Raw genomic sequence first — 13,050 nt, 5'->3', positions numbered from 1 at the left:
TATAGCTGTTGCTGCTACAGCCGCCCCCTTTCACGCTCAAATGTGCTTCACTCTCAATCGCTTTGTTGTTCCGAGCCAGGTATTGGTGAAATGTCGACTCATCACTGAAGACGACACAATCCAGAAAATCTTCATCGTCATTCAGCAATATTTCGTTTGCAGAGTTGGCACCTAAACAGGTAGGATACAGAGCATGTAACAACTGCAAACGATACGGACAGAGTTGTAAGTGTATCCTTAAAAGGCTCCACAGAGGCGTAAATGGATCTGCTAATTCACGACTAATCTTCCGAAATGATTTCTTGGCGATACGCATGAAAGACTCTTGTTCAACACGTTCTTCATTGACTCTTGGTCATCCCGAACTCTTAGACTGATAAAACCTTCTACGGATGTTATAATCACGAGTTGGTGACTTAATATGGAATGCACATTCCACAGTAACAACAGATTCATTCCTTGCAAACGCTAAAGCATGGAAGACTTTATGTTCATTGATCACTGCATATGCTACTAGTATATTCTAAAGGAAGACGTAGGAAACAGTGTATATATATTCATACAGGTATACACAAAACTGAGTTTCTCTGGCATTTCATGTATTATTTATAATTGTAAGTTGAATACGATAAATGTTACGAAGCCTTAAAAGCCCGATATGAATTTTGAAACTCTCAATATTCAGCGAAGTTTCAGCAGAATTCTTGGGAATCTTGTAGAACAATATGTCTCTATCGTTTCAAGTTACACCATTCCTTCGAGCAATGAGGAAAGCTTTGTTAACTCATGGTGAGTGCATGAAATGTGTGGCATATTCATTTGGAAAGGAAATTTCCTGAAGTATGCTAGATTAGTTGTCGCAATTTATGTGGAATATCTCCGTTTATTAGTTGATTTTTTATGCTTAAATGGCTACGAATGGAAAAAAACTGCACTTGAGAAATCTCCAGTGAGGTATTGAAACGGAGACGGGAGAGTCGTGATTGAGGAAAAACCAAACAAAACATTGTTACCGAAGAGTAGTACTAAGCAGATTGAAACATTTCGTCACTTTTATAATAATTCATTCAGTGAAAGTAAAGTTTTATTCTGTTTAAAATTTAATGTTTTTTGCAAGTCAGTAGTAAGCATACATGGTGGTATAGCTTCATAATCTTAGCTTATCGCTTACATTAATTTGCTATGTGGTAATTGTTCGTTCCTGATGAGACATCTTATGTTTCAAGAGTAATCTTTTCGTAATTGTTTCATCTTCATATTTCATTTATTTCAGCTGAAGTTGCCTTTCTGTATTCCTAATATAGCGGTTCATTCTATCGGACAGTAAATTTTGCATTCTATATTGAGATTTACTGGTAATTTTATGTATCTCGGAACGACACATGAAAGCTTCTGATTCTGTGTATTGGTGCTGGGTGCATCTCTAAACAATGTGCTTCTAATAATAAAATGCTTTCCCAAGGAGCGCGGTAAATCACTGGCTATATTGCGCTGTTCCTACTGTTGACGAATCATCAAAACATTTCGTGATTTGGCAGTGCACGCTTGTGAGTTGAGCACCGAAGGCGAGAAACTGAAGGCCTTATCGATTTACATGGAAGTTGTCCAACTGCGTTATACCAGGTGAGAGCCATGAGGCTAGTCGCGCCCGTTCACCTGACGCAGCAGAGTGTAGTAGGAGTAGGCTGCATTCATCAGCTGAAACATAAACGAAACAGAACTCTGAATCAGATGAAAATAAAACATGCAGCAGTATTTTGTCGATACCATAAACAAATGTGTAATCAGTCTACAAATTAGGAATTTCCAATATATTACTCGAAAAGTGTACAGGATGCAGAAATTCGTGGTCCTACTGCTGACCTTTCAGTGATTGACACTGGGGTGATCGTCAAAGCGTTTTATGTTAAGCGTATTAGGAGAAATTTCTTGCAGTAGGGTAAGAAGAAAAGATTTGCACTGAACTCAGTTCCCACAACTTCATTATGATAGTGATCTAAGAACACAATCGGATGGTTGTAATTAAAGTGAAACTACTCACGGGGGTCCAGTGTGGGATGTAATTATCGCATGGCAGCGAAGCTTGGTGAACCCATTACGCAGGAAAATAATTGGTTCAAAATTTGCTCACCACGTGCCACGTTAACGCTGTACAGCATCTCGTCGACGTCTCCGGTGCTCATACTGAGCAAACTGTGTTAGCAGCAATATTATCCCTTACTTACTTCTGCCCTCGTCCTGTTACGAAGCCATTACGTATGGAAACATTTCTAGACATCTTTCTTGCGTTCACAGCGCCAGATTTGCACGTACTGGCTAAAACTAGAACTATATTTTTGTCAGCCTTAATCGGTTCTGCATTAACATATTAGCATAGCTAACGCCTTTCACTGCCACACGATAATTACAGAGTACACTAGACCTCTGTGGGTAGCTGCACCTCTGTTATAACCACCCTTCCTCCCCCCGGTATGTCCGTGTGGTCGTGACAGAGTAGAACGATCGTTTATATTATAAATTTTTATTAATACTATGCACCTGAGTCGAAACAAGGCCCCGGGAGTAGACAACATCCCATTAGAGCTACTGACGGCCTTTGGACAGCCAGTCTTGACAAAACTCTACCACCTGGTGAACAAAATGTATGAGACAGGCGAAATACCCTCGGACTTCAAGAAGAATATAATAATTCCAATCCCAAAGAAAGCAGGTGTTGACAAATGTGAAAATTACCGCACTATCAGTTTAATAAGTCACGGCTGCAAAATACTAACGGGAATTCTTTACAGACGAATGGAAAAAATGGTAGAAGCCGACCTCGTGGAAGGTCAGTTTGGATTCCGTAGAAATATTGAACAAGTGAGGCAATACTGACCCTACGACTTACGTTAGAAGCTAGACTAAGAAAAGGCAAACCTACGTTTCTAGCATTTGTACACTTAGAGAAAGCTTTTGACAATGTTGACTGGAATACTCTGTTTCAAATTCTGAAGGTGGCAAGATTAAAATACAGGGAGCGAAAGGCTATTTACAATTTGTACAGAAACCAGATGGCAGTTATAAGAGTCGAGGGACATGAAAGGGAAGCAGGAGTTGGGAAGGGAGTGAGACAGGGTTGTAGCCTATCCCTGATGTTATTCAATCTGTATATTAAGCAAGCAATAAAGGAAACAAAAGAAAAATTCGGAGTAGGTATTAAAATCCGTGGAGAAGAAATAAAAACTTAGAGGTTCGGCGATGACATTGTAATTCTGTCAGAAACAGCAAAGGACCTGGAAGAGCAGTTGAACGGAATGGACATTGTCTTGAAAGGAGGATATAAGATGAACATCAACAAAAGCAAAACGAGGATAATAGAATGTAGTCGAGTTAACTCGGGTGATGCTGAGGGAATTAGATTAGGCAATGAGACACTTAAAGTAGTAAAGGAGTATAGATCGAGTATATCGAGTATAGATTTAAGTATCGAGTATAGATTTATCATCGAGTATAGATTTAAGAGTCAGGCAGTCATTTCTGAAAGTATTTGTATGGAGTGTAACCATGTATGGAAGTGAAACGTGGACGATAAACAGTTTAGACAAGAAGAGAAGCTTTCTAAATGTGGTACTACAGACGAATGTTGAAGATTAGATGGGTAGATCACATAACTAATGAGGAGGTATTGAATAGATTTGGGGAGAAGAGGAGTTTGCGGTACACCTTGACTAGAAGAAGGGATCGGTTGGTAGGACATGTTATGAGGCATCAAGGGAACACCAATTTAGTGTTGGAGGGTAGCGAGGAGGGTAAAAATCGTAGAGGGAGACCAAGAGATGAATACACTAAGCAGATTCAGAAGTATGTAGGTTGCAGTAGGTACTGGGAGATGAAGAAGCTTGCACAGGATAGAGTAGCATGGAGAGCTGTATCACACCAATCTCAGGACTGAAGACCACAACAACAACACATGCCTGGATCAAATTTATAGTGTAGGAAAATGGGAATCACTTCCATGGGTTCTTGTGTACTCACAGTTCTTCCATACATGTGCATCAAAAAGATTGGAAAATAAGATTTTAGGGACAAAACACAGTTTATTTCATCATCATCCAGACCTCATTTTAGTCAATCCGCATCTAAGTCTGTACTTTAGCCAGACGTTGTGGCCGAACGGTTCTAGGCGCTACAGTCTGGAACCGCGTGACCGCTACGGTCGCAGGTTCGAATCCTGCCTCGGGGCATGGATGTGTGTGATGTTCTTAGGTTAGTTAGGTTTAAGTAGTTCTATGTTCTAAGGGACTGATGAACTCGGAAGTTAAGTCTCATAGTGCTCAGAGCCATTTCTGTACTGCACAAACCACCTTATGGTGTTGGGTGGAGGGTCCTTTGTGTAGCACCGTCACTTCCGACGTATCTGTTTCATTCGCGAACGGTTCACGGTAAGAACGATTACTGCTAGGCCTAAGTCTCCTTGTGGATTTAAATCTAACTTTAAGGGGAGTTAGAACGGAATTAAAAAGTTCTTTCACATTTTCGGTTTTTTATCTCATTATAAAATTTGCAATTTTCCAAATAAAATTATATATATATCACTTATAAACCAACATAGGAAGTATTTAATTTTATTTTTTTAAATATAATCTACACTGGTCGAAAGTGTTGAAATTTTTACGTGCATTACTTCAAGATCTAACAAAATCGGTAATTTTTTATACAGAAGGCTGTGCATTGCTGTGTTATAAAGTTTAAATTATGTGTTTGTATTGGTAGCACTGTCAGAAACAGTATCGTATCGTTTCATAGAAAAACACGAGTTCTTTGTCGAAGTGCTAACGTTTTTCCGAGGCAAAGTGACGAATAGATTAGTAAATCTCTGAAACAGTAAAGTATGACGCCAAACCAAAGTTTTTTTAAGAAACGTGGGTTTCGTGGTAATAGATTTTCGAATAAAGGCAAACATTGTGTTCAATATGTGGCGTGTGAAGTTATAGAGAATGAAATACAGGGAAACTCGTCAGTATCTAGAGAAACACCGATTAGTGCTTCGAAGATTTGAATAAAACGTTGTGATACACAGTTTTATCAAAACGAAAGTGATGTAAATGGTAGGTTTGGTTATATTTTTATAGATTTGCACATCCTAAGAAGGGTATTAGATGAATGTGTGTGTTGTAAAATATTTGGATGGCCAGTTAGTTTACATGAAGACAGCGAGGTATCAAATGGACAAGCCAGGAAACTTATCATTAATCGTGCCAGTTGTAAATATACTCATTCACTTTGGAATTCTGATAATGTAAAGATAATTATTTTGAAGAAAATGTTAGGTAGTTTTATGTATTGAGAGCTATTGGCAAAGAACACACTGCAGCAGAAAAAGTGTGTGCCGTGATGAATATGCCGCGCCCACCTTGTAAAATCGACAAGTACGCAGAATTTATTGGAGCTGCTGTGGAATTTGTTGCATGTGAATCAATAAAGGGTGCTGCAAACTAAGCTGTTGAAGTAAATGATGGTATGACTGACATACTAGTAGCTCTTGATGGCACTTGACAGAAGTGCAGCTACAGTTCTAAGAATTCTGTTGATTTGGGGACCAGTGTGGATACTGGAAAGGAAACTGATCTAAGGATTTTAACCAAACATCGTTGTAAGTGTAAATCAAGGATGAAAAGGGCATATCTGTGACAGAAATTATGAAGGAACAAGTGGTGGTATGGAGGCCTCTGCAGCTTTTGAAATTTTCAGTCGATCTGTGAACGAAAGGGGAGTGTGTTACACTTAGTTCTTAGGTGATGCAGACTCAAAAGCATAGAACACTGTAATAGCCGCACAGCCTTATGGTGAGAAGATTATAACAAAACTGGAATGTGTTGGTTTTGTCCATAAGAGGATGGGCACCAGGCTGAGGAACTTGAAACAAAGTTTTAGAGACAAGAAATTTTCTGATGGTAAAACAATAAGAGGCAGGCTGACAGACAAAATGTTTGATGAACTACAGCAGTATTATGGGATGGCCATTAGAATAAATACTGAGGATTTGTTGAAAATGAAGCAGGCAATTTCGGCTACCTTCTTCCACAGATTGTCAACTGATGAAAAACCAATACACCACATTTGCTCTCCAGGACTTGATTCATGGTACAACTACTGCTAAGCCCAGTATTCAAACAGTTCATGCAGCCATAAAGACTCCATCCCAGCAGGCCGGCCGTGGTGGCCGAGCGGTTCTAGGCGCTTTAGTCTGGAACCGCATGACCGCTACGGTCGCAGGTTCGAATCCTGCCTCGGGCATGGCTGTAGGTGATGTCCTTAGTTTAGTTAGGTTTAAGTAGTTCTCAGGTCTAGGGGACTGATGACCTCAGATGTTAAGTCCCATGGTGCTCAGAGCCATTTGAACCTCCATCCCAGCAGTAGTCATGGATATCATAAAATCTATTTACAGAGGCCTGGTAAATCCTGAATTACTGAAGAAGTGTCTGCATGGTCACACTGAAACTCCCAATGAGTCGTTCAATAATCTTGTATGGAATCGCTTACCAAAAAATGTTTTTGTTGGAATGAAGACTCTAAAGTGGGGGGGTCAGTGATGCTGTTATTGCTTTTAATGATGGCAAAATTGGTAGGATGAAAGTGCTACATCATATGGGAATTAATCCTGGAGCAACTTGCATCAGAGAACTTGAACGGATGGACAAGGCTCGCATTAATAAAGCAGAATATGCAGCACAGTTGGCCACTAAGGAGTCCATAAAGAAAAAAAGAAGGAAAAAAGATCAAGAGGATAATATACAGTATGGTGCAGGGTGCTTCTGCGTGATTAAAAATAAAAAATTAAGCATATATACAGTCACTTCAAACTTCAGAAGCCATTCCGGAAAATTTACATTTTCTGTTGCATTTCTCCGTAAATCTCACAAACCACTTCTAGTAGAGTATTCAAATTTTCCGGCAGTAATAATATATATATCCTGAGTATACTGAACTAAAAGAAGAACATAATGTTAGATATAATTAAAATTATTTAGAATAACGTACAAAACAAGCACACAAAATTTTAACTGTGAAATTAAAAAACTGTAATTCCGAAAGCAGTGGCTGAAATGCAATTAATTTAGTTCAGTGAACTCAGAACATACAATTTAATGTCCTATAAAAGTTTCATGTCAATGGCTACAGTGTATCCTGAAACACATGTAAGCCAAGTCACTAAATTCTCATTGTCGGGATAGGGCGTTCCAACTCCCTTTAATGGTTTTTTCGCGAGATACGCGGAGGACGAAGCAATGCATTGGCTTACTCTTCTAGGAACGTACAGTCTCAGGACCTCATCAACAGGTCGAACCGTGATGCAGAGCGTCTGTGTTGAACGTCTGGTACTAGAGTTGGCTAAGCATCTCCGTGACTCTTTCGCGCTAACTAAATAAACCTATAACGAATCGCGCTGCTCTTCTTTGGATATTTTCTATTTCCTCTACCGTTCCTATCTGGTTCGGATCTCAGACTGATGAGTGACATAGAAACACTGATCAAACGAGTGTTTTGTAAGCTACCTCCATTGTCAGTGGACTATATTTCCGGAGGATTCTTCCAAAGCATCTGAGTTTGGTATCTGCCTTACCTGCGATTAGTATTATGCGATCATTCCACTTTCATTCACTCCGCTTGCAGATGTCTGGATTGTGTATGGAAGTAACTGATTCCAATAATCGTTCTTAATTCGTAAGGTAAAACAAATTATCTATGCGCAATACGTTACATTTGTTCATGTTGAGGGTCAGAGAGACAGGCCAATAGTTTTGTGCCTCTGTTCAACGACCCTTCTTGAAAGCGGGAATTACCTGTGTTTTTTTCCAGTCATTAGAAACGCTCTGCTCTTTCAGCGATCCAAGGCACTCTGCTGTTAGAAGAGGAGCAAGTTCTTTAGCATATTCTTTTCAGAATGGTGTTGGTCTGCCGACAGCTGTAGTTTAGTTGCTTTTATATTCTACGTTCACTTATTTCGATATGTCACTTTGGCATACATGCGTCAGTTCAAAGGAGGGTCTCCTCAGTGACACAATTTTGGAAACGTTTAGTATTTAGGTCTTCTTTGTGGCATCCTCCGTTTCGAAGTCATTGCGATCACAGAGTGTCTGGACAGTTGCCCTCGTTTCGTTTACTGATTTAACATAAGATCAAAACATTGCAGGATTTTCTGTCACGCCGATAGATGGAATTTTAGTCACGTAAGGAGCATCTTCCTCTCATTTTGACATCGGTCAAATTCAATTTTTGTGTGAGGCTTCAAATACTTTAAAAATTGCAGTGAAGAACTCTTTTTTTGTTCCATCTTCTTAATAAGTCTGTTGAACCGCGGTGGATCTTTTCCATGCCTGACTATTTTACTTGCCACGCACCTGTCTGAAGTATGTCGTACAATATTCTCGAATTTTGCCCATTGCTCTTCAGCACTGTTAGTTCTGCAGATGAAATTTTCTTGTTGACTGCCTGCGTAATCTAATATCTGTAGAATTTGCTTTCCTTTGTGCATTCTATTACGCTGTTTCAGGCTGGATTGTGTTATTTTACTGTTCTCTTTCCACCACAGAGAGAGGTTTACATTTGACGGTTTATAGCTATAATGAGCGTGGTAGAGTTCCAGACTCTCAGGCGGAAATGAGAAAAGGCCAAACGTATTGTTTTCTGCCCCTGCTTCCCGTCACTTTGCATTCAGATTCTTACCCGAAACTTTTCATTACGCGCCTCTAAAAACCATGATGATGTTGCAAGACTTTACCTGCAAAAGTAAAATCTCACAAAACTGTTTTCCCTGCAGTGAGTATCATGAAACCTGAAAGACAAACGTGCTGCGAGGGATATTCTCTAAATGGAACTGCAACAACATTTTTAAGCAATTCTCAGAATAATCAGTGACTGCATCTGCGTCTCCATCTAACATCACAAGACAGTTTAAACGAAAAAGTCTGTGCCAGCATCAACAGAATATAAGGGCTTCCTTCCTCTCACGCAAGAAAATTGTTCCACACGGAGGAACAAAATGCGGAAAGTGGTACACGTCGTGAACGGCGACATCAAGCCTGCGTCCATACACTCTAAATTCATCATACAAACTATTTCTACATACTTAAACTGTAGAAGAGCTAGCTAGTTCAATTTAACCTTCCTTTCTCCTATCATCTGGAGAGAATTTTTACATCATGCACACTAGTCAGCATTTAACTGATCTCTTTTGTACTAAACATGCATTAATGAACAAGAAATAACTGCTCCGAGGTAAAGAATCATATAATTGTGGCAATGTTAGATGAGCATCGGTTTGGCCATAGGGAGGATGAAGAACCAGGAGGTATCGGAGGTATTTTTGATGTTACAATTGGTGATGGAAACACAGCTTACGAAAAATCATGACACATTATTTGTCGAATTATAAAACCATAGAACAAAGTTCAGTGGTTCATGACTGCAGTTCTCACAAAATAGGCATAGGCTATACAGAAAAGGGGTAACGTACTACAATTCACAAGAACCAAGAACAAGAACCATGAAAGAAAGAAGTGCTCGAATAAAAGGCAGCTTAAGACAACGATGTAGCAGCCTATCTACTATCTGCTGTTCGAACTTATATTCGAAGAAGGAAGCAATTTTGGGTATTTCCGCTACAATACCACGCTAACTTCGGCTGTAGAAACGTAGTCTGAAGAACATACTCTGGATATAATCTGGAATTTCCTGGATTGGTGCCCCGGCCGTTGCATTTTATGAACACTGCAATGCTGATACTTGGAATTCAACTTATTGGGATATTAGCTTTTTATTTTTCTGAGTTCACTTATGGGGGTGCTCAAAATATGGTGTAAATCTGCGAAAAAGAAATAAATACCTTGCCGATAAATGGGTCTGTTTCCTTAGTATTTCTAGGTGTAGGACAGTTGTAAGTAGCTTGAGTGCGATCCTGAACAGTACTAAAGCCATCAGGTCCCCAATAACCCCTAAAAGGGGTATCTGAGGCGGGGATAACTTCATCCTGGATGGTTTCATCTTTAACAAAGGCCGAGGAAGTCGCCACAAAATTTCGACAAAATGTTGCAGATGATCCTCGAATCATTGACCAGAAGGAAAGAGGTCATCTAAACCGTGGCATACAAATCCAGACTTAACAACATTATACAAAATACGGCAAAAGCCGTCAGGCAATGAACGGTTTACATTCTTCTCCCAAAGGAATTTGTTAATACACTTGATTAAGATCTAGGTCGTAAAATATTTAGCTTTTCAGAGCCACAAAAACGCAGTGTAAATCAGGAAACAGGATATAGTGCAAAATTACGTTTTTATTTATTATCCTAAAATCAGCAACTGACCTGACTCCCCCTGCCCTTTCAGCACCAAAAATATGGGCGAAGAATGGTGAGGTAGAGGGCCCAATTATTCTCTCCTGCAGCATGTGGTCAACCAACCTCTTCACCTGCTTCATTCAGAGTGGTGAAAGGCAATAAATGTGATCTCTGAGGATGTTAGATCCTCCCAAGTGGACATATTTTTCGGTCTTTGTGACATTTGGTCGTAACACTATCGACTGCTTCATCGCAGATGGCTAAATTTAGCATGTTTTCCTACGAGACAGAACGTAAAATTCAGTCTAGCATACAGCGTATTTCTGAGCATTGTTAGTGATAAGTCAACGATTTTCGTTCCAAAAGATAAAATTGCGTTATCAGGAGGGTTTTAGTTTCCACCGTGCCACAGCATGGCTTTAATCGACATTCGATGTGACATCTTGTAAGATAACGTCATACTTGTTGGACTTCTTATTTCGTTGGTGTTGTTGAATAGGAGAATCCTGAAGTTCAGAGCCGAAACTTACATACGAACCCAGATCAGAGATTATTTGTTGATTTTGCTGTTTATTCTTATTTTCATCTAGGAAATATATTTAAGTTTTGTTTCGCATAATTTTGAAGATGAAATTCGCCTATCACAATTAGACGTATGTACCATGCGATATTTTTTCTAATACTATTCAATCCTGGTACAGCTGCATTTCGTTTGTGTTAGAAAATAGTAATTTTACCTTAAGGTAGTTTTTTGTCGCTTTTTCGTTTTTTGCTAAAGCTGTTTAGGTGTATAGAATTATTCTGCTAAAGTTGTAAAATTTCATTTTGCTCAACCTGTTAATGATAGCCTTGCGATAAGTAGAGTGCAAAATTGGTACTCACATTTACGGCAGATATTGTATTTGGTATATATTACCATGGTACAGATGCTTATGACCCAGTTTTCACGCGGTAGAGTTAGTAATAGTAAGAGAAACGACATTACGCAGAACTGTTTATTAGTGTAGTTATTTTCTTGTAGTTACAGTAATAGTGTTGACATTTTTATTGCACGTTTTTCGTAAACCTCAGCATATGATTGTCATTTTCTACACGAAGATTTGACATAACATATTTTTTACATTTGGCAGCACTATGATGATCGAGTCAGTGCTAGATGGGATGTGGAACTCAGAAGGAGAGCATGCCGGCATGCTTGAACGTATTAGCTGTTTTGCTTTAGGTATAATTATTAACACCACGTTCTGTTCATTTTAAAAGTTTCATTATGAATCAATTAATGTCGTACAGTGCCACGCGGAATATTGCGAAAAACCACTGTCTTTAAGGGTGTTGGAGTGAGTAACAATTTCAGTAGTAAACTGCATAATTTTTAAGTAGCTAACAATAACTGTTCTTAATCGAACCTGTCATTGCCCGCTTCCTCAATCACATGTAAATACAATAGATACATCGTTAACATAATGGTGTGGAGAGAGGTAACATCGTCGTAATACGGCACACCTGGAGGTCGTTTTATGAGTAATAAGTTAACTACTGAGTTTGCTTTGTCACCTATATTTATTGGTAATCGCGTCGGGACAGGACCCACATAACTCTCACAGTTGGATAGCTTGTTGAAGCAAGAGGTATTCTAACTGGTCACGGGTAACCAATTTCAAACGGAAAAAAAGAAACAATGCTGTGAAAATAATATGGTCTACTCTGAGTAAAACCAAAGGTAAATTTACTCTCCCTCCAATCCTCTATAAGATCAGTTGGCTGAATAAAATCAGAAGCCGCCATAACTGGAGCAGCTAAACCACGTACCACATTAAACCTAAATTTCCAAATGAAATTACCAGTCCGCAGTATCATAATTCGTCTAAGAACTGTATTTGTTGGTCGTTGGGAGTTTTAAAAATTGAGCTCTTTTATACCCAGCACAAGTGACAAAATAAAAAGCTTCGCTGTCCAACTACACATAACAGTCCGAATCCAAGAGACACAGTATAGTTCGTCATTTATATTCACATAGAGTCACATACACTCCTGGAAATGGAAAAAAGAACACATTGACACCGGTGTGTCAGACCCACCATACTTGCTCCGGACACTGCGAGAGGGCTGTACAAGCAATGATCACACGCACGGCACAGCGGACACACCAGGAACCGCGGTGTTGGCCGTCGAATGGCGCTAGCTGCGCAGCATTTGTGCACCGCCGCCGTCAGTGTCAGCAAGTTTGCCGTGGCATACGGAGCTCCATCGCAGTCTTTAACACTGGAAGCATGCCGCGACAGCGTGGACGTGAACCGCATGTGCAGTTGACGGACTTTGAGCGAGGGCGTATAGTGGGCATGCGGGAGACCGGGTGGACGTACCGCCGAATTGCTCAACACGTGGGGCGTGAGGTCTCCACAGTACATCGATGTTGTCGCCAGTGGTCGGCGGAAGGTGCACGTGCCCGTCGACCTTTGACCGGACCGCAGCGACGCACGGATGCTCGCCAAGACCGTTGGATCCTACGCAGTGCCGTAGGGGACCGCACCGCCACTTCCCAGCAAATTAAGGACACTGTTGCTCCTGGGGTATCGGCGAGGGCCATTCGCAACCGTCTCCATGGAGCTGGGCTACGGTCCCACGCACTGTTAGGCCGTCTTCCGCTCACGCCCCAACATCGTGCAGCCCGCCTCCAGTGGTGTCGCGACAGGCGTGAATGGAAGGACGAATGGAGACGTGTCGTCTTCAG

General features: G+C 40.3%; 1 protein-coding gene across 1 annotated transcript in view; it reads right to left on the bottom strand.

The window, feature by feature from the left end:
• Window positions 1-1,638: 1,638 nt before the first annotated feature.
• LOC124594230 (odorant receptor 43a-like) overlaps window positions 1,639-13,050 on the bottom strand; it is a 69,205-nt gene continuing 57,793 nt past the window's right edge. The window contains exon 4 of the mRNA XM_047132596.1: window positions 1,639-1,698. Coding sequence (XP_046988552.1) covers window positions 1,639-1,698 — 60 coding nt within the window. The remainder of the gene's footprint in view (window positions 1,699-13,050) is intronic.

Source organism: Schistocerca americana, chromosome 2 (assembly GCF_021461395.2).
Source record: "Schistocerca americana isolate TAMUIC-IGC-003095 chromosome 2, iqSchAmer2.1, whole genome shotgun sequence".
In the NCBI taxonomy this organism is placed as follows: Eukaryota; Metazoa; Arthropoda; class Insecta; order Orthoptera; family Acrididae; genus Schistocerca; species Schistocerca americana.
This window is presented reverse-complemented; position numbering and strand designations above follow the sequence as displayed.